At 32.0% G+C, this 21,185-nt stretch overlaps 2 protein-coding genes across 2 annotated transcripts; one reads left to right on the top strand and one right to left on the bottom strand.

The window, feature by feature from the left end:
• The first annotated feature begins 10,003 nt into the window (after positions 1 to 10,003).
• On the top strand, positions 10,004 to 11,988 carry LOC114412224 (light-harvesting complex-like protein 3 isotype 2, chloroplastic). Its single transcript, XM_028376039.1, has 3 exons — positions 10,004 to 10,573; positions 11,268 to 11,405; positions 11,512 to 11,988. Exons 1-3 carry the CDS (start codon positions 10,168 to 10,170, stop codon positions 11,760 to 11,762), a joined length of 795 nt encoding a protein of 264 aa, XP_028231840.1. The 5' UTR covers positions 10,004 to 10,167; the 3' UTR covers positions 11,763 to 11,988.
• A 618-nt stretch (positions 11,989 to 12,606) lies between these two features.
• LOC114412223 (glutamate dehydrogenase 2-like) lies at positions 12,607 to 16,786 on the bottom strand. The gene is made up of 9 exons (XM_028376038.1): positions 16,571 to 16,786; positions 16,274 to 16,387; positions 14,401 to 14,622; positions 14,222 to 14,296; positions 14,003 to 14,119; positions 13,661 to 13,914; positions 13,277 to 13,352; positions 13,102 to 13,188; positions 12,607 to 13,002 (listed from the first exon to the last, which is right to left on the bottom strand). The coding sequence occupies exons 1-9, from the start codon at positions 16,676 to 16,678 to the stop codon at positions 12,817 to 12,819; spliced, it is 1,239 nt and encodes a 412-aa protein (XP_028231839.1). The 5' UTR covers positions 16,679 to 16,786; the 3' UTR covers positions 12,607 to 12,816.
• Between the last annotated feature and the right edge of the window lie 4,399 nt (positions 16,787 to 21,185).

Below are 21,185 nucleotides of genomic sequence, written 5' to 3' on the forward strand. Positions count from 1 at the left end.
ATATACAATTCAATACAAATTTTGTCCATCTTCGCATAACTATATTTTTAAAATGTAAACTGTTATTAAAAATGTATTTTTGCATATATGGTACTTTCTAACTCTGCGTGATATCCACATAGGTCACTGAAGTAGCACTAGTGTTTTTAGTGTCACTTTAGTGTCTTATGTGGATGTCATGTGGCCTCAAATAGTTTTAAAAAAATGTTAACAAAAGGTAAGGCTAACATGACAGTGAAAACTCTAGTTAAATTAGAGATTTTTAGGCGTTGATTGTCCCGTTTTGGTAAAATATTCAAAAGAACCCCTTTGGTCAATTAGCCAAACATAGAGTGGTGCTAAGGAAGTGAAACATTTTAGAAAGGTTTTGTAGAAAAAAGGTATGCAAAGTGTTGTTTATAGTTTAATAACAAGTAAAAAATGAATCACCTTTAGAGACAGAATCTTCATGATGAAACTTTAGTAGAAAAGAAAATTAAAAGTTACATTATATATGCTTAGACAATAATAAAGATCTTTTGTTTGGGCTTTTGGTTTCCCAACATGCATAAAGAAAGGTATTTACAAGTGAAAAACAAAACAACTTATGCAACTCATTCTTAAACATTATTACTTTTGATCTTTTTTTATAAGAAACAAGTGATAGTGTATTTTACACTATAACTTGTTTCTTATAAAAAAAAATCAGAGGTAGTAATATTTAATTGAAGGATACTAAATAAAAGTACACTAATGATATATGAATATATGAATTGATTAAATAGTTATTCTTTTCATTTAGTCAAATTCTCATATTTAAAAAACATTGCTACAAGAACTTGAGGGGATCAAAATTTCAGAAATTGTGTTGGAAAATTAGAGGCGCAAAAATGCAAACATATTGTTGCTTTTGCATGAAGGGTGAAAATTAGTGATTCCCTTTGTTAGTTTTTTGAACAAAGAGTTAGAAGAAGAAAGAGGTGAGGGTGTAGGAGAGAGAAAGCGAGAAAAATGAGATTGAAAAAAGGGGAAAAAGATGTATCATATTTTTTTTAATGATATGTAATTTTTTAATTGTGTAGGTTAACTTAAATTTTATAACCAACCATTTCATTATGATCAACCCAATTTAGGCAAGTGTAATATTGTTTATGAATTTGAGTATATAGGTTTTTTAAACCATTGTTAACTATTAATTGAAAACCGTATTTATTTTTAAATTATTATTACTCTCAATTAATATTTAAATTAAAGCTCATATTTTTCCTTCTAGAACTTGCAAACATGGCTTCATAAAATATGTCCTCACAACATCTGCTCTCCCCTTATCATCTTGAATGCATGTTCTCATTCCAATGACATTCATTGACTGCCAAAAGCTAGTGATGCAAGCTCCATTGGAGCTTGTAGGCCTAGGATCTTCTTCATCAATGGATTCCTTTGCTTCTTGGAAGATGAATGGCAGCGGAATGGAGAAAGGGAAAGAGAGAGGAGACGCCACTTCAAGGAGAAGATGAGTCTAGAAGAAGCTCACCACCATAGGAGGCCATGGATAAGAGCTTGGAGGAAGAAGGAGATGAATGAAGGGAGAGGGAGAGAAGAGCACGAAATTTTGTGCTCTAAATGAGCTTTGAAATCTGAAGTTTAATATTCAAATCATCAAAGTTCAAAAAAATGCATACACATGACCTCTATTTATAGCCTAAGTGTCACACAAAATTGGAGGGAAATTCAAATTTCACTTGAATTTGAAATTGAATTTGTGGAGCCAAACTTTGGAGCCAAAATTTCACTAATTATGATTAGTGAATTTTAGTTATGGTTCAGCCCACTAATCCAAGATCAATTCCAAGATTCTCCACTAAGTGTGCTTAGGTGTCATGAGGCATGAAAAGCATGAAGGACATGCACAAAGTGTGACTATATGATGTGGCAATGGGGTGTAGTAAGCAAATGCTCACCTCCCCCTCTAAAATTTAATTGGATTGGGCTTCTACCAATTCAATTAAATTTATTTCCAACCACACACATCAAATATCCACTTAGTGCATGTGAAATTACAAAACTACCCCTAATACAAAAACTAGTCTAGGTGCCCTAAAATACAAGGGCTGAAAAATCCTATATTTCTAGGGTACCCTACCTACATTATGGAGCCCTAAATACAAGGCCCAAAAATAATGAAACCTTAATCTAATATTTACAAAGATAAGCGGGCTCGTACTTAGCCCATGGGCCCGAAATCTACCCTAAGGCTCATAAGAACCCTAGGGCCTTCTCTTGCATCTCTGGCCCAATCTACTTGGAGTTTTCTATCCAATGCCCTTGCGGGGTAGGATTGCATCAGCTAGCATCAACGTTGCACTTCCAAGCTCCTTGTGGTGGCGGTTTCCATTTGTTACTTGTTGTGTTATTGCTCGGTTGTGTTGAATTGTGCTACACTTCCTTCACTCTAGCCTAGTCCTGATCAAATTTTTCTCTTCTTTGAAACACTAATCAATGAAATTTCCATGATAAGCTTGTAGGCACTTTGAACGCAATATTCTCCATTATTTTCCATCCTCCAAATGACTATTTTGTTTTTGTACCTTGCATAATAGGCACTTGAAGAATGGTATTCACATCCCTTAGATTGAATATTTGATTAATCACATCCATGTTTCAACTTCCATGTGAAGTATCCATAATATTTGTTACTTTGAGATTTTTCATCCCATTGATTATAAGAGTTTCAATAGTGAGATTTTACTTCATTCTCAACTAGGGTTCGTTCCAAATACCAATATTAGTACCATTTCCCAACTTTCATTTATATCCTTCCTTTATGACCATTTTAGAAGAGAACATACTTCACCATGTAAATGATGGGTTGTGCCTTACTAAAGCTTCCATAAACTCTCCCCTTAAGAAATATTTAGCTTTGATGACTCTTGACAGTAAAACATTTAGCATAGAAAAGATCCTCCATTATTGCTTTCCTAACATGGCAAAGTTGAAAGCAAATAAATTTCTAAAACCTAACCCTAATTTCTCCTTCATAACACATAACCTGTCCCACACCATCCAATTTACCCCCTTCCTACCTCTTTTTCCTAAACCCCACCAATATGAATTCATCATCTTTTGAAGCTTATCCCCCAACAATTGAGGTATTTGGAAAATATTCATGCAGTACGTGGGGATATCTTGCACCACATACTTAATAAGAACTTTTCTTTCAGCCATATATATCACCATACCACTCCAAGAATTAATCTTCTATCCCATTTTGTCTTTAATAAAATTAAATACAACTTTTTTGTTCTTTCCTACAACAGATGGGAACCCTAAATATTTATCCCTTCCTCCTTCCTCCTTCACACTAAGCATAGGAGTAATAATATTCTTCAAGCTAGGCTCCATGTTTTTGCTATATATAAGTAATTTCAGACTTGTGAAAATTAATCAACTGACTTGATATTGTTTCATACTCCTAGAGGATTCTCCTGACCACCATAGCCTCTCTTTCATTAGCTCTAAAGAAAAAGAAATTGTCAACTACTAATAATAAGTGGGATATTATAGGAGGACTCCTGCAGATTTTCATCTCATGCAGTTCACACTTCCTCTCAACATCATCAACCAAAGCAAATAAGTCTTCAGCACAAATAATAAACAAATAAGGAAAGAGTAGGTCTCCTTGTCTGAGGCCCCTTCCAGGAACAATAGTACCTATAACCTCATCATTTATGTTAAAAAAAAAATCTAACAATGGAAACAACATCATGATCCAATTAAAAAACTGACACCTTTCATTCATCAATTTTTGAAATATATGATAGACATGTGCATATTTTTGTACTATATATTTTGTCATTTATAAAATAATGGTAATTTATTGCCTATATGGATTACCACCTACGTGTTTCATTCATCAATTTCTTTCTGAGCTCTCAGGTTAAATATTCAACACATTTTTTTATTAAACTTATTATCCTCAACAATTTCCAACTACCTAAATTTAATGATTAATTAATGTAGTTTTAATTTTTTTCTACACTCGTTATACTGCTATATATGTTTGTTTTGATCAAACTATTGTTTCTCATTCATCTCTATCATATAGTTTAGTTTTTTTTTGTTTATACACTATTTTATACATTTTTTTCATTTATGTTAATCAATAACACATTGTTTTTTTTAATTTTTTTTGCCAATGTATGATATCATGGTCATCTCATCTTCTCCTCCACGTGATGAGTCTAGAGTCTTGAGGACTCTTTTTTATGTCAAGTATCAGTTTTTTAAATTCTAAAGCTGATTTTGTATAAAAATTATTTATTCAACATAGATTCACATGTTAAAAAAATGTATTATGTGTATATTTTTTTGTAGTGTACAATAAAAATTCATGACTCTTTCTTTCAAAGGTGTAAATATCATTTCCAACTCAGTAAATACAATATAAAGGACCCTGAATTGTAAATAATTTTTTTAGGTAGCAACCCATCAAAGTGCGATTTTTACTCGCACAAATTTAAAATCAAAAGGAACAATATTTGGTAAAAAATTGTGTTGAAGTGTCTCAAGGTCAGTTGCAAGCTCTTACAAGAGGTTGCTTCCAATTTTTGTTATAGTTAGTTATTGGCCATAACTAACTTATGATAGGGTGTTGTTAGGGAGTTATCTTTTGTAGGCTTGTATTTGTTTTCTATATATTAGCATAGGTGTTATTCTATGAGGAGATATAGAGGAGAGAGATTTTACTCCATGAAATTCTTTGGTATTAAGAAGAAGAGAGATCAGGGTTATGTGTGAAAATAGAGTGAAAGGCTTGGGTTCCTTGTTTTTTGTTTCTCAACACTGGTCATACAAGGGCCAGGAGGATTCTATTATACAGGCTTAATCTCGTTCTTCCATCTCAGAGTGAATTGCTTTGCTCTCTTTCCCGTGGACGTAGGTCTTTAAGACTAAATCATGTATATTTGGTGTTCATTTTTTTCCTTTACCTTTTTTAATCTATTTTTCAATTATTTCTTGGTTCTATTTTTTTTCTTGTTGTTGTGTGTGTTTTTTGTTGGTTTCATTGACATAGTTGCAAGTTTATCCCCTAATAGGTTAAGTGATAAAATAATCTCCTAAATAAAAACTAATATTTTGAATCAACTCAAAGACTCTTTCATTGTCTATTCAAGCTTTTGCAAGATATTGTAACTTAACAGAATTTTGATGTTCAAGTAAGTATAATAGTGAGCTAAGAGATTATAGAATTAGAGGGTGATTCATACATAATGACCTTACAAATGATGCCAATTTTGTTTGCAACTAATTAATGTATTTTTCCTATTTTTCATATTTTTATGAGTCATTACTTGATATTTTATATTTATGATTCAATGCTTTGAGGATTTTAGGCCCCTTAATGTACTAGCTTAAAACAACTATCATATATAAAAAATGTTCAAGGAAATACTCAAATGTTAACTCTAAAAGATAAAAACTTTAGATTAAACACATTATCAGATATTCATACTATTATAGAGAGGGAGTATACCAAGAATAAATAAGTTTTTCTCATACTCCTACTTGACTTGTCTAACTAGAGAGTAAAATATTTTTTTACATAATATTGATGTGCAACAAAACAAAAAGTGATGCTAAGAAAGTGAAACATGTTATAAAGGTTTCGTAGAAAAAGGCAAGGAAAGTGTTGTTTGTAGTTAAATAACAATTAAAAAGTGAACAATCTTTAGAGGTAGAATGCTCATGATGGAATTTTGATTTCTCAACATGCACAAAGAAAGGTATTTACAAATGAAATAATAATGTATGTAATAAGTGTACATAACTCATTTTTAAACATTAATATATAATTAAAGGATAATAAATAGAAGTACACTAATAATAAAAATTGATAAATTTACATTAAATGTAGATTCTTTAATTAATTTTGTATTCTTTCACTTAACAAGAGAAATGTATTAACATCAAGATTTTAATTAAAGATAATCATTGCTTAATAATAATAGTTTTTCTTGACCAATATAAAAGTACACTGAGTTATTTTTAGTAATTCTTGCACAATAAGTGATTATATTATTTTCTTGCTCCATTTGTTTCTTTTTTATTTAATTTAGAATGAATTTATAAATCTATTAAGTAATGGATTCAAACGTAAAGTAGCTATTTTTTTGCGATATCTCATTTTCATGAATTTTGAATTTGTTTTTAATCTCTTCAAATTGATCACATTTTCATTGAATTTTCACTTTAATTTTTAATTAAAAAATTAATTTCTAAATTAAATATGTATCTATGGGTTCTTGAACTTAAATTTTATTTTGAATTAAATTCATTTAAGGAGTTAAGATTTTGGTTAATGATAAAAAGAATTATCTATCAATGGACTAGGGATAATTTAGTTATATAAATGTAGATATCAATTATATGAACTGAATGATATTAGGTTAATTTAGTTAATTAGGTTGCATTGGAGGAAAATTAAGAGATTTTAATTCCTAATTGTTTGTATTCATTTATTTGAATTTGTAGTATTAAGTTGTGATTCATCACTCTTGTGTTCACATCATTGTGTTGTGTTTATTATATTCATCTCGTAATATTGCATGATTTGTTTGCATTATTGTCAACTATATATTTCCCTTAACTTGGTTTACATCAAACATTCATTAAATGATCAATTCAATTAGTGATATCTTGTAATGATTGATAATTAATATCATCATTTTTATATAAATGTTATTTTACTTATTTACTTTATGACGATAGCTACGCTGCCAAAGCAAAACAACTAAGGCATCGTGCCAAAGTTTTTTTTAATATTTGTTAAATATATTATTTTTAATAAAAAGCTAAGATTTTTTTTTATTTTTTTCTTTTTTTCTACCTTTCCTATTTGTCCCCACATCCTACACCCATCCACAACAACAACACCGCCACCACCGTGGTGCCAATGATGGTAACAACATTGAAGCACCACGAATGACAACGACAACACCTAAGTTAACAATGATAACACCTTTCTCAGATCTGAAAAAATATGCAAAGTATCATCCTTTTTTTCAAAATAGTAAAAGTCAAATCCTTTTATTAGATCTGAATAAATTCACACCCCTCCCTTTTTGAGATCTGGAAAACGCAACCACCAATCTCATACTTTCACACGTTGTGGCTGTCGAGAGGAAGAAGAGTGGTTGCCAATGAAGTACCATCATCGACAAAATGATCCAAATTGCACCAAATAAAAACCAGATTTGGAAATGGTTAGTTTCAAAGAAGCAGATGCAAAAGGTTTCAAGAGGAAGAAGAATGATTGTTGGCATCAAGCATTTTTCCTTGCTGATGAAAAACCCATATCGCAAGTTGTAACAAATAAAAATGAGATATGACTAAAACATAGATCTAACAAAATAAAAAGCAACAATGACTTACAATGGTTCAGTTTGACAACGGATGACAACAACTTGCAAAGTTGCGGTTTAGATAGAGATTTCAGGGATGTCTTCTGAGGTGGTGCATCAGAGAAGAAGAATGTAGAAGAAAGATGGTAAAGGTAAATAGTAACCTTGAATTGATTTATCTTCCAAATAGAATGGTACAATTTGAAAAATAAGAAAAAAAAATAAACAAAGAAAAACAAAAACTATAAAAAATGATAGACATTGATCTTTAAATAAATTGATCTAACAAACATAAAAACTTTTGCACCATACCAAAGTTGTTTGGCTTGTGCACACTAGCCACCATCTTAGTCTATTACTTGTATGATTGTTATATTTGTCACTTTCATTGGTTGAAACCAACGTAACTTAGTGGTTAATCTTTGTTAAAAATTAGATTTTAAATTTATGTAAACATTATTTTATAATAATGACTAATTAGTATTAGGGTTGCAAAATATTGAATACACATTTTTAGTCAATATTTAGATATTATTAAAAAGAATTTTTTTTTCAAGTTAACTTAAATATCACATTGTGATAATTACATGAATATGCACTTATGTGGATGCGGACACACCATTGAATACACATTGCTTAATCAATATCTAGATGTTATTTAAAATGAGAGAAAAATAATTAAAAGCATTATCTTTTTGTTTCCAATGTTAACTTAAGCTTATAATTATATGAGTAAATTTATATGAAGTAAAAAAATAAATATTTCACTGTAATATAAACTTTGTTTCCAATTATATATACTTGTTGAACTTCTTACATTTTAAATTAGAAAAGTTTCAAAGTGTTTAACAACAACAATATGTTGTTATTGTTGTTGACGACATAAATAAGATATTATACCTTATACTCTTATCTGGAATGAAAATTAATACATAAGATAACTAATACTTATATCAATTTTTTTGTCAAATGAATGAGATAATCATAATCATAATTGGTCTTGTTTGTCACTTTATCAATCATTAGTGTTGATAATGTTATTGATTTCAAGGTTGTAATAAGTGATGATCTTTTACCACCATATAGTGTTGAGTTTCAATTTGTAATTGTTATTCCATAAAGTTTGAAAGTTTAGATTTAATATTTTTTCCATTTTTTTGTTATGGATTGTGAAGGCTCCATATTGCTCATGCTTTTGGCAAACCTTAGTTTAGTATGTGACCAATACTCAAGGCTCAAGTAATGTGAGGCCAATATCTCAATAAATTGACTTTCTAGTCCAATTGTGTAGATCGAAAATATGCTTGCGTTATGGTTTGTTTTTCTTTTTCTTTTTCTTTTTTGTTATGGTGTTAGCTAAATGAATCAACTAGATAGCCGAATAAAATCAAGTAATTGTAAACATTATCACTCCTTGTTGATCAAGTTATTTTACTCAACTATAGAATCTCGAGTTATTTTAGAAACTGTTTAGTGTGAAAATTGATTAAATTTATCTAAAAGTTGAATTTGAAAGTAAAATAAAGGCAAAAAAAAAAACTAAATAGAAAGCTTTAAAAATGTTGTGAAGGAAAAATGGTAGAAAAGTTATAAACAAAGTTAAAATATAAATGTAAATGTAAAAGAAGCTAAAATGTAAAGATAAATGAGTGTAAGAGTCTTGTAGTTTAATTAAAGTGTTAAAAAACCTGCACTTCTTTGTGAGGTTAGTATTGCTAAGCTTATACTATATGTTTACATATGAGATTGTATCTAACAACCATACAATGGTGATTGTCGCATCAACCATTAAACTAAGTTATATACCAAAATACATTGAATGACTAATGCATTAATAGACTTCTTAATTGACCATGCTAACCATGTTCCTATATTCAAATAAACTGATTTTCATTTAATCTTCCCTCACAAAAATTGTTAAAATGGTGTAGTTTCTATATATATTTTTAATCTTGCCTCTTAAATTATATATAAATCAATTAAGTAGTTATTCTGTCCATTTATTCAAATCCTCATATTTCTAAAACTTTACTATAATAGCTAAATATGATAAGCATAAGACCTAATAACGGTTTATTCATTTTTTTTTTCAAATTACCATATACAAACTCGATTATTTCATTAGTTAGTCAATATCCTAATCAACCAATACTCCTATTGGGTTCATTGGCATTAGATTGAGCAATTAATTGGGTTGATTATCTTAAATTGTATGTCCAACCACTTCATTGATGATCAACCAAATTTGAGCAAGTCTAATAATTCTTTGTATGTGAACAAGATAATTATTCTTCTTAAACTTCCACAATATTTCCTTTTTATATAAAACCCAAATATACTCAAATCCATAAACATTCACTTTCCTAAAAATAGGATAATAAAAAATGAGACACAAGCCATCCAAACTCCTAAGTTGACACACACTACTTGGACTCAAGAAAGCAGCCAATAGATGGGCCATTTTATGTCCATCCCTCCCTATTGATGGGCCATTTTTGTAGGTTGGAAGATGGTGTAATCCATGGATTTTGCATAGTACCATGTGATTGGATGAGGAAATGATGAGAAGGGACAAACGACAAACGAGTTGCGAAGCCAGCACAGTGTACCTTTTTTCCCTTTTCACTTCACACCTGTGCCCATAATTTATGAGGCTGAGGCAAGTGAGTTAGGATAGCCCCAGAAATAGAAACTCAGAAAAACTCACCCACTCCAAGTTACTCACTCAACCACAACCACCATGTTCTGATATTCCCCCAACCACACTTTTCACACACCAATCAAACTAATGCAAATGCAAAGCATGTCAACCACCATGGCTTCGTTTTCTCCTCCGACCCATTTCTCAGCCACTCCTTCTTCCTCGAAACCCCGTCTTGTCTACAAGAACAACTTTTTCTTCTCTCTCAGGTCGAGGAGTCTTTCTCTCTCTCCCTTGAAGGCTGCTGCTTCTGAGAACGGCGTCGGGACCGCCGTGGAGCCTCCGCCGGAGCAGGCCGTGCCGGTGCCGGAGCCTTCTCTGCCTCCGGTGGACAATAGTTCTGTGGGGACCAATGGGTCTGCTGTTGCGGTTGAGAGTGAGGTGGTTAAGGTTCAAAGTAGTTTCGTGGATCCGAGGTGGGTTGCAGGAACATGGGATTTGAAGCAGTTTCAGAAAAATGGAACCACCGATTGGGATGCTGTTATTGATGCTGGTAACGTTATCCCTTTTGCTCACTGTGCTACAATACCTTTTTAACTTTTTTTTATTTTTTTTTATCGAAAATTGAAGTTAATTTTTGCTTAAAATTGAAGTTGAGATTTTTTTTAAAATTCTTTGAAATTGAATAAAAGGGAAATTTTGGTAGGTGTCTGTGGCCTTATAGCCTTATCTATGGTTATTTCTTCTTCTGGGGTTCTTCAGTTTTTATTTATTTTTTCTTTGGGATTAAAAAGGAGGTATAAGACATGGTTCAAGAGCCCCATAGCTTCTCAGCCATGATCCAACTCCATATCTATGTCAGATTCGTTTGTTTTCTTTGTTCTTTAAAGTTCTTCTCCTTGCCATTTTGTTTCTGTTAACATTGCTGCATAAACTTTGGTGTGGCTTATCGTGGCTTGGAGTTTGATCTCTTTGCATAATCAATGGTTGTTCAATGCTGCAAAGTGTATTGATGCAGGTTGTGATTTTTTTGTGGTTTGAAACTACAACCGCAATCAAAACCTTGCCAATTATATGGAATAAGTGCATCTATTAACAATGTCATTCCTTTTTGACACTGCCTGAGTTCATTTTATGTTTCGATTTAGTTGGTGTAGGATTAGATTCATATTTTGTTGGTTCCATTATTTTTTTCCTTCTCAAAATACTTCAGACTTTACTTCATCCAAGGATGTAATTGTTTTCAGAGGCTAGAAGGAGAAAATGGCTCGAGGATAACCCGGAATCATCCAGCAATGAAAATCCTGTAGTTTTTGACACCTCCATCGTACCTTGGTGGGCATGGATGAAAAGGTTCCATCTCCCTGAAGCTGAACTACTCAATGGTCAGTTTTGATTTGCATTCCAGAGTGAAATTAGAGAACAAAGGGACAAATAAAAATTAGAAAACCTTCACTGCTGACTTTTTTTCGTGTTTTGATTATCATTCAGGCCGTGCTGCGATGATAGGGTTCTTTATGGCGTATTTTGTTGATAGTTTGACAGGAGTAGGTCTAGTTGATCAAATGAGCAACTTCTTTTGCAAAACTCTGCTGTTCGTAGCAGTGTTGGGAGTACTTCTGATCCGAAAGAACGAGGACCTTGAAAACCTTAAGAAGCTATTTGATGAGACTACATTATATGACAAGCAATGGCAAGCAACTTGGCAGGATGAGAATTCAAGCACTTCCAAAAATGAGTAGTGGAATTGCTGTTTTGTAGTTCTCCCTCCCCCATTTGTCTCTTAACACAGTGCTCTATTAATTTTGTTAGTGCAAAACAAGACATGGATATGGATTAGACATTGTATTTCATTTCCTTCACTTGTCCTAGTTCCAAATGACCCAGAAAGTTTGTGTTTGCAATGCTGGAATTTTCTCTCGAGTCTGAGATTGCTAAGTCAATTTGACAAATATAACACATTCTCTACCTATAATGACTACCGAATCTAAATTTCTGTTTCAAAGACTTGTTTTTCTTTTTTAAAAAGATTTTTTCCCCATTCATTTTTTAAAATAAATTCACATGGCAACCAGCAACTGATAATTAATTTGAACTTATTCACCAAAAAACCTACTTTGAACTCCTCAAGAACATCATTCCTAAAAACTATACAATAGTGTGCAACTCTAGAATTACAAAATACCAAACATCTAATGGAAACTAAATTTTCAAGGAATTGAAACTTGACATAGGAATCAATGTACATGTCTTTTAAAGTATGAGTGATCCTCATAGCTTATCTTCCTTAACTATGTCACTTTGTATGAGTGATCCTCATAGCTTATCTTCCTTAACTATGTCACTTTCAATGGAGATATCGAAGGAGAGCATTCCAAACTTTTCTCCATACTTTTCATATGACATTAAATCCTATCAATAGTTTCAGTAGACTCTGAAAGTAGTAGATGCTTTTAATGATGCCCTAGGTTTGGTACTTCTACCCCCATACCATCCTTGGACTAATGGAGACTTAGTCAGGATGTTAATTTCATGACTAAGATTTCAAAATAAAAATACCAACAAACAAAAAATATAATTACCATGTTTCAAGAAGAATCGCGATGCACCAAATATTTTAAACAAATCTGGTTGTAACTCTAATTATTTTAAACAAATCTGGTTGTAACTCTAATTCGCAGAATATTGGCAAGTCTAGTGACTATTACTGCTATTGTTCAAATAACACTACAATAATAATGAAGAAAGAAAAGCAAAGCCTTTTAAAGGCCTACTTTCTAAGTAGTAAACCTATTTCTAAGCTTCCCAACCCCTCAGAAGGGTAGCACGGGCAACACGGTTCACTCCTAGAGTGAAGGCCCCCATTCGCAAGTCACAGTTATGAATTTTACACATTGCCTTGATATCCCGGAAAGATCTGGTCATGTACTTCTTCAGCTCATGGTTTACTTTTTCTTCCTCCCACATGAAACCTTGAATATTCTGAAGGCAGCATAGAGCCAAATGAGATTTAACATTAAGAAAGAGACAGCAGGAAGATTTTCAAGATTGGCTTTGAGTGTTTATGTTGATTTCATTTACCTGAACCCATTCAAAGTAGCTCACAGTCACTCCACCAGCATTGGCATAAATATCAGGTAATATAATGACTCCTTTCTTAGACAAGATCTGCAAAAAAAATCACTTTCATTATGTAATGTAAGTTCAGGATATATATCTCACAACAGATGGCATAGCCACATGTCAGTAAACTTACCTCATCTGCATCAGGGTCAGTGGGGTGATTTGCTGCTTCTATAACAAATTTTGCCTTCACATCAACAGCATTTTCCCTTAAAAGAATAATACCCCAAAATTAGGTTGTAGTTCTTCAGATTCAAAGTGTTAAGTTAAACTTAAAAGAACAATAGAAAAGATAAAACTAAATAAGGAGGATGCTGTTTTTTAAGTTTAGTGAGCAAGATAAAGAAAAAACTAAAAATCACTTTGAATGTGTTTGAAACCCAATCAGGTTATGTTGAATGCCAATCCACTTGTGAGAGAAGGATTAGCATTAAATGTGCATTGGAAGGTGGGAATCGGCGAAAACACACTCTTTAACACTGATGATTTGATTTTAAGGTGACATAAGCAGACATACTTGTTGAGAACTCCACCCAAGGCACAAGGGATAAGAACATCACATTCATGAAGAAGCAATTCATTTGGATCCATTGCTTCTGCACCTGGGAAGTCCTTCAAGACTCCACCATTGCCATCCTTGTGTTTCAGAAGGGCGGGGATGTCGATTCCATTTGGGTTTTTGATAGCACCACTGATGTCACTCACAGCAATCACCTTTCCCCCCCTCTCAAAAATAGACTTAGCAGCCCACGTGCCCACATTTCCAAAGCCCTGAATAGTGTGATTAAAATCAAATACATGTTGAAAGTGGGATTAATATGCATATATACTATATCCTGCCATGGTGGAAAAGGAATACCTGGATGATAAATGTGTGATCAGAAATTGACTTCCCATATTCAGCAAATAAAGCCTCAGTTGCAAAAACCACTCCGAGACCTGTGGCAGCCTCCCTCCCCAACGAACCTCCAAGATCCTGCAGGAAAAAAACATTCAAAGACAATTTCCTAATCATTGATATACACATCAACAGAAGATTTTGCAGTCTCTTAAGCGTATGTGTGTATTTGATACTTACAATAGGCTTCCCTGTCACAACTGCAGGTGAATGCCCATGAAACTTTGAATACTCATCGAGAATCCATGCCATGGTCTGTGAAACAACAGTGGACCAATGAGAAAGGATATATGAAACTATTGAATGCTATTATTTATAAAATAAATGGACAGGAAAGTACTATGTTGTGAAATCAGTACCTGAGCATTAGTTCCCATATCAGGGGCAGGAACATCCCTCTGAATGCCAATGAGATCATGAATCTTTTGGGTGAAAACCCGAGTTAGACGTTCTAACTCACTGATACTCAGATCCCTTGGGTTGCAGCCAATCCCACCCTTTGCTCCTCCATAGGGAATGTCTGCTACAGCAGTCTTCCAGGTCATCAGCTGAGCTAGAGCATTCACTTCATCAGGGTCAACCTGGCATCACAGAATTTGGAAGTTTGATATTCAAAAATAGTATTAAGGAATTTATATTGATAACATTCATTACTGTAACTTAAAAGTATCAAAATGCAAAAATGGTTATTAGAATAATTGTGTAGATTAACATCTCTTTTTGGTAAGCAATTTGTAGAATAACATTAAAGTTGAAGCACTGTGATACAGTTAACATACATAGCTTGTATGGTTAGTGACTGGGTTTATTTAGTATTCCTAAAAAGCTGCTCTGACTCTGATGAGGGGAAAACCATCTCAACTATAGCTATAATATCAAAATACATTTACATTTCTCAGGGGAGTAACAAAATGAAAATGAAAATGCAGCATGTATCATCTCATGATTGAATTCACAGGACTGAAATAAGAAGGTAAAAATTCAAAGGCACCTATAGAATTTCATCATGACCTTATGACAACTGATAAGGAATGCAGATTCGAGAAAATAATTTTAGCACACAGAACAAAACCACTGCATTACAAAATAAGTAATAAACATGGCCAAGGTTTTGAATTGCAATTGCAATTGCGGTTGCAGTCATGTTGCAAGAAAATGTGGCATGTATCTCATTATTGGATTCAGCGGACCTAAATAGGAAGTAACATTTGAAATGCATTTTGGAATTGTGGCATGTATCTCATGATTGAATTAGGCATGTATCTCATGATTAGGTTCAGCAGTCCAAAATAAGGAGGCAACATTTGAAACACATTTTGGAATTGCGGTATGTATCTCATGATTGGGTTCAGCAGTCCAAAATAGGGAGGTAACATTTGAAACACATTTTGGAATTGCGGCATGTATGGGTTCAGCAGTTCTAAATAGGGAGGTAAGGTAACATTTGAAACGCATTTTTAGAATTTCATTACAAAGTTATGACAACAGAAAAAGCATACATGTACAAAAATTCATATCTGCACATCAAATTAAAGCACGGCACGACAAAATGAGTAAACATCATAGAATTTAAATACGGTTACGGTCGTTACAGGCAGATGTGGGCGTTGCAACGGCTACTAAAGCCAAGGCATCGTAACCAGATCACATGACATGATCCATGTCTTGAAACCCACATCACATAATATCAAAATCATTAGTCTCTTCTTACTCTTAGAAAATGAGAATAGTTCACAAATTTGTATAACCTCTTTTATAAAATAATAATTATAATCATAATAACCAGTTTAGCAAAAGTTTTATAACTAAATAATCACATTTTCTTAACAGATTGACCAGTATGGACTAAAATAAAATACTTTTCGCCAAATAGAACTTCCCTATAGTTTTCCAATTAGGCTCCTGACATTGATCACGTACACCTGCAAACCACTGTCACATTCCCATAATACAATCTGAAATTTTTTTTCCAATAATTCTCCACCAACGATTGTAGAACTGCAATCCATCCTCTATTTTACGCATCAGGGTTTTATCAAACATTTTTAATTTGACCAAAAACATGGTGTATCAAATTGCACAAATGAAAGCTAAATCATACAATCACAGTATCATGAGTCCAAGCACAGAAATTTTCAAACACAGGGAATCCAATTGAACATAAACTCAAATTCCAAATCCATATCTATTGATGAGAAAACAAAAACAAATAAAAGATCAAAACACGAGAACCTCGGGATGATAACGAATCCCTCCCTTCATAGGACCACGAGCATTATCATGTTGGATCCTGAATCCCACATAGGAAACCAGAGTTCCATCATCCTTTGGAATCGTGCATTCAACCTGCGAATCAGACGCAACAAACAAACGATAAACCCTTTTCAACACACCCCACAAAAAATAGAACAAAAAGATCATCACTTTTTCCCACGACGGTGAGAGAGAAAGCCATGCAAATGAAAAAATTGAGAGAAAACAAGAAAACGGATTGAGACCCATAAAAGGGTTGATTTGAAAGATGATTACTTTGACTTCTCTGAAGGGTATGAGGAGGCTCTTCTCAAGCTTGGAATCCAAACCAAGAATGCGAGCTGCACGTTGAAAGTTGCGGTTGGTGGCTGCAAGAGCGTTCATAGTTGACAACAAGAAGCAATGAAACAGAGAAGAGAGAGGAGTGAGTGAATGACTCAGAGAGAGTAATAGTAATGCGTCAATGAAACAAAAATAATAGAACGCAAATGAAAACGCACCATTTGATGATGTATATAGGAGGAAGAGAGAAAGTAGGCATTCATTGCTGTGCGTACTACACTGAAGCAATTGTAACCCTCGTAGTATATTTTATTTTTTAATTATTTCATAATTATTTTTTAATTACTTCATTAATCAGGGATAGTTACATCGCCTTTAACCTTTGTTCTCATTTATATTTTTCTTATCTTTTTGGGGGGAAATGATATCTCTTATCTATGAATTGACTGTTTTTTGTTTACTCATATGCATCAGGCATGTAAAAAGCTTTTATACCTAGTAATTAAAAATGAACATAAATATACTTTATGATTATAAGAAGAGAAAATAAAAAATTCAGAAAAAAGAGCAAATAAACTTTGAATTGTAGGTATAAAATAATCTTATATAATCTTTTAATCATAAATTACTATATTATATATAATAAGTTTGTTAATTTATATTAAGTTTTTTATATAATTTTTTTTGGTAAATTTTATATTAATTTTAATAAAAATCATATTAATAATAATTTTTTTATTGATCGATAATGTAAAAAATGTTATATCAATAATGCAGGGCCATTGAATTTAAATAAAATTAATAATCGCACTATATGTAGTAATCTATAATAAGATGAAACGGTAAAATTATTTACATTGATATGTATTTGAAATAAATCATTATAAATTAGAGATTTGTTAATATACTTTGTATAAAAAAAGCTATATAATTTTGTTAACTTTTATAATATTTAAAAGTTATACTTTAAATATTGTTTATTAATTAGTTGTGTATAATTTATATTAATAATTCATAAAAATTAATTTTTTTTTCTCTTTCTGTTTCTATTATATCTTATCATGAATAATAAAGTACAATGTCGCATATCTTTTTTAAGTAATACTCTCACGGCGCAAAAACAAGTGTTATTCTATATTATTTTATATATACTAAAAAAATATAATAAATAAATTAAAGAAAGTGATAATTTTATCAAATTAAATTTAATATTAATATTACATATTAAATCTAAAGTGACATTTATTAAAGATATTAGTGAAAAAAATTAATTAATATTGCATTAAAAAAATTAAATATAACATTTATTTTGAGACAATTTTTTTCCCTCAAAATATAATACTTATTTTAAAATGAAGGATACCTTTTATGGTTATTAGAATTAATTATTAGGATTAATTTCATAAAGAATACGTCTAACCATCTTTAATAATCACAATATTATTAATTATTAAAAAAATATGAGTTCTTACTCTTGAATAAAAGTATTAATTAAGCATTTTTTTTATATTTTGTTTTGTTCTTTTAAATATTTAGATATTTACTAATCAAGGTTTGAATTCTTATAGATAGAAATGTAACTTTAATTTAAGAATTATTGTTGATAGAAGTGTTCACAATTAATATTACACAATGTCTCAATAAGATTACTTCAAAGGAATATACTCATGTAAAAAAAATCATGGAGAGCAAATTTGTTTTCTTAAATCTTAACACATTATATCAGATCAAATACATTTTTTAGATAAAATAAATTTTAATATTATTGTAATACTATGCCCTCTTAATTAAATTGAATATGATTATATATTAAATTTTGATATACCATCTTAACAAAGATATGTGTTTTGATTTAAATAATTTAGTTTAATATTTCGCAAATCGGATATTAAATGCAAACCCTTCTGGTCAGAAGGTATTTTTTTTCTTTCTCATCGGTATCTTTCTTCAAAAGCATTTTTGTTCACATCACAGTCGGATATTAGATGCAAACCCTTCTTTTATGAGAATTTAATATTTATATATCTTCTACAATAAAATATACAATTAATACTAAAAACATTTTATATTTTCTAATTTATCTTTTGTAAATTTTTATTCAATTCAAAATATATTGGTACATTTTATGATTTTTTTTCTAATAACAGTGTAAATTGTTTAAACAAATCATGAATGTGATTGCTTAATTTCAAATTCGATGGTTACTCCTAGTACTATCTGGTAGTGTCAATGGCATGTTCACCTACAAAATTACTGTACGCACTTGAATCATAAACAATTTTATTCAATCTCGAGTAATCAACTACTTAGAGCATGCTTAAGTAAATATTCTCTTGCCTTAAAATTACGTTTGTCAAAGCAATTCATGCCTTACTTATGTGTGCATGAAAAAAAAAACGAATTAAATATGAATCTTCAATTAACAACTTGTATTAAGTCACATATTAGCACAAATAAGTTATTTACCTTCCCCAACAAAGCTCTGGAAAATTGCAGTTGAGAATTGCACTCGCCTAACCCGGTAAACCCAGCTGGAATGAGAGTTGATTCAGATTTTTCCTTATTAGAAAAATAAAAATAAGGAAAAAAATGTTGAATATCAACTGTTAGAACAAAGGAGAAAAATGGGTGAAAGTTTGAAAAAAAAAAGGTTTCAAGTCTCACATTACTCAGGATAAACACTTGAATAGTGTTTTACTCCTTATATATAGATAGCTCCTTTCTTCATTTTTTCTTGTCCCAGTTGAGAAGCATTTCCTCGACTTTTCTTTCTCCCTCCCATATTTCAGTTGATGCATTTTCGGCAAACTTTTCCTTCTTTCTTTTTGTCGCTCTAATATTTCGGTTGGCTATAAGAGTGACTTTTTAAGTCATATTTTTGGTTGGCTATAAGAGTGACTTTTTAAGTCATAATTTCGGTTAGCTATAAGAGTGACTTTTTAAGTCATATTTTTGGTTGACTATAAGAGTGACTTTTAAGTCATAATTTTGGTTGGCTATAAGAACGACTTTTTAAGTCATATGTTCAGTTGGTTATAAGAGTGACTTTTCAAGTCATATATTTTGGTTGGCTATTAGAGTGACTTTTCAAGTCATATTTACGGGTGGCTTTAGAGTGACTTTTCAAGTCATACAAGAGGGTGTAATTCTAGAAAAGGTTCCCTCAGTGCAGTGGGAATTTTATACAGTGATCTGGACTGTTTTATCCTGGGGACTTCGTGGTTGATAGTTTGGTTGCACAATTTTTGGCAGTGCCACGAAACGTCTTAAAGAAAGCGACATTGTCCGCGACTCAACCAGTAATTTTTTCGATTTTCCATAAATTATTGTTACAACAATTTTAAGACGGTTTCGGTTCTGCTATGGCTACCGTAGATATTACTGGCTCGAATAGCAATGACCTCAACAAACCTTTTAGGTTTGAAGGGTATCATTTCAAACGTTGGCAACAAAAGATGATGCTTTCTTTAACTATGAGAAAAGTTGCCTATGTTTTGAACACTGATATTCCAATGGTACCTGAGGATGCTGAGATGGAAGTGAAGGATAAAATGACTATGGAATTAGCTCTTTGGAATGAAAATGATTACCTATGCAAGAATTTCATTCTGAATGGGTTAGCTAATGATCTCTATGATTACTATAGTCCATATAAGTCTGCCAAATTAGTTTGGCTAGCTTTGGAAAAGAAGTATGATACTGAGGAAGCTGGGACTAAAAAATATGTTGTTAGCCGCCACCTCAAGTATCAAATGACTGATGATAAATCAGTAAAGTCTTAATCCCATGAGATACATAAAATTGCTCAAGAGTCATACATAACTGTGATAACTGAGATCAATATGATTGGAGGATCAGATGGATGGTGGGTAGACACTGGCGCTTCCTGCCATGTCTGCTATGATCGTGCTATGTTTAAAACATACACGAATGTTGGAAAAAGAATAAGAAAATGTTGCTGGCTGATTCCCACACCACTACTGTTGCTGGAATTGGAGATGTTGAACTGAAGTTTACCTCTGGAAAGAACTTGATTCTCAAAGATGTGATGCATACTCCAGAGATGAGAAAGAATCTGGCTTCTGATTTTCTTTTAAATTAAGGAATAGTGGGGGTACTGCATCCAGTTATCTTCTTGCTATTAGTATTGAAAATCTTGCACAACCAAAATCAAATATATAGGACAAAAAAGAAGAAGAAAAAAAAAAGGCTTCAAGTCCCACATCGCTCAGGATAAACACTTGAATAGTGTTTTACTCCCTATATATAGATAGCCCCTTTCTTCATTTTTTATTGTCCCAGTTGAGAAGCATTTCCTCAACTTTTCTTTCTCCCTCCCATATTTCAGCCGATGCATTCCCGGCAAACTTCTCCCTCTCTTTTTTTGTCGCTCTAAAAAGAAAGTGTTGCTGGGTGATTCCCACACCACTACTGTTGCTGGAACTGGAGATGTTGAACTAAAGTTTACCTCTGGAAAGAATTTGATTCTCAAAGATGTGATGCATACTCCAGAGATGAGAAAGAATCTGGTTTCTGATTTTCTTTTAAATTAAGGAATAGTGGGGGTACTTCATCTAGTCATCTTCCTGCTATTAGTAGTGAAAATCTT

This window comes from Glycine soja, chromosome 5 (assembly GCF_004193775.1).
Source record: "Glycine soja cultivar W05 chromosome 5, ASM419377v2, whole genome shotgun sequence".
Lineage (NCBI taxonomy): Eukaryota > Viridiplantae > Streptophyta > Magnoliopsida > Fabales > Fabaceae > Glycine > Glycine soja.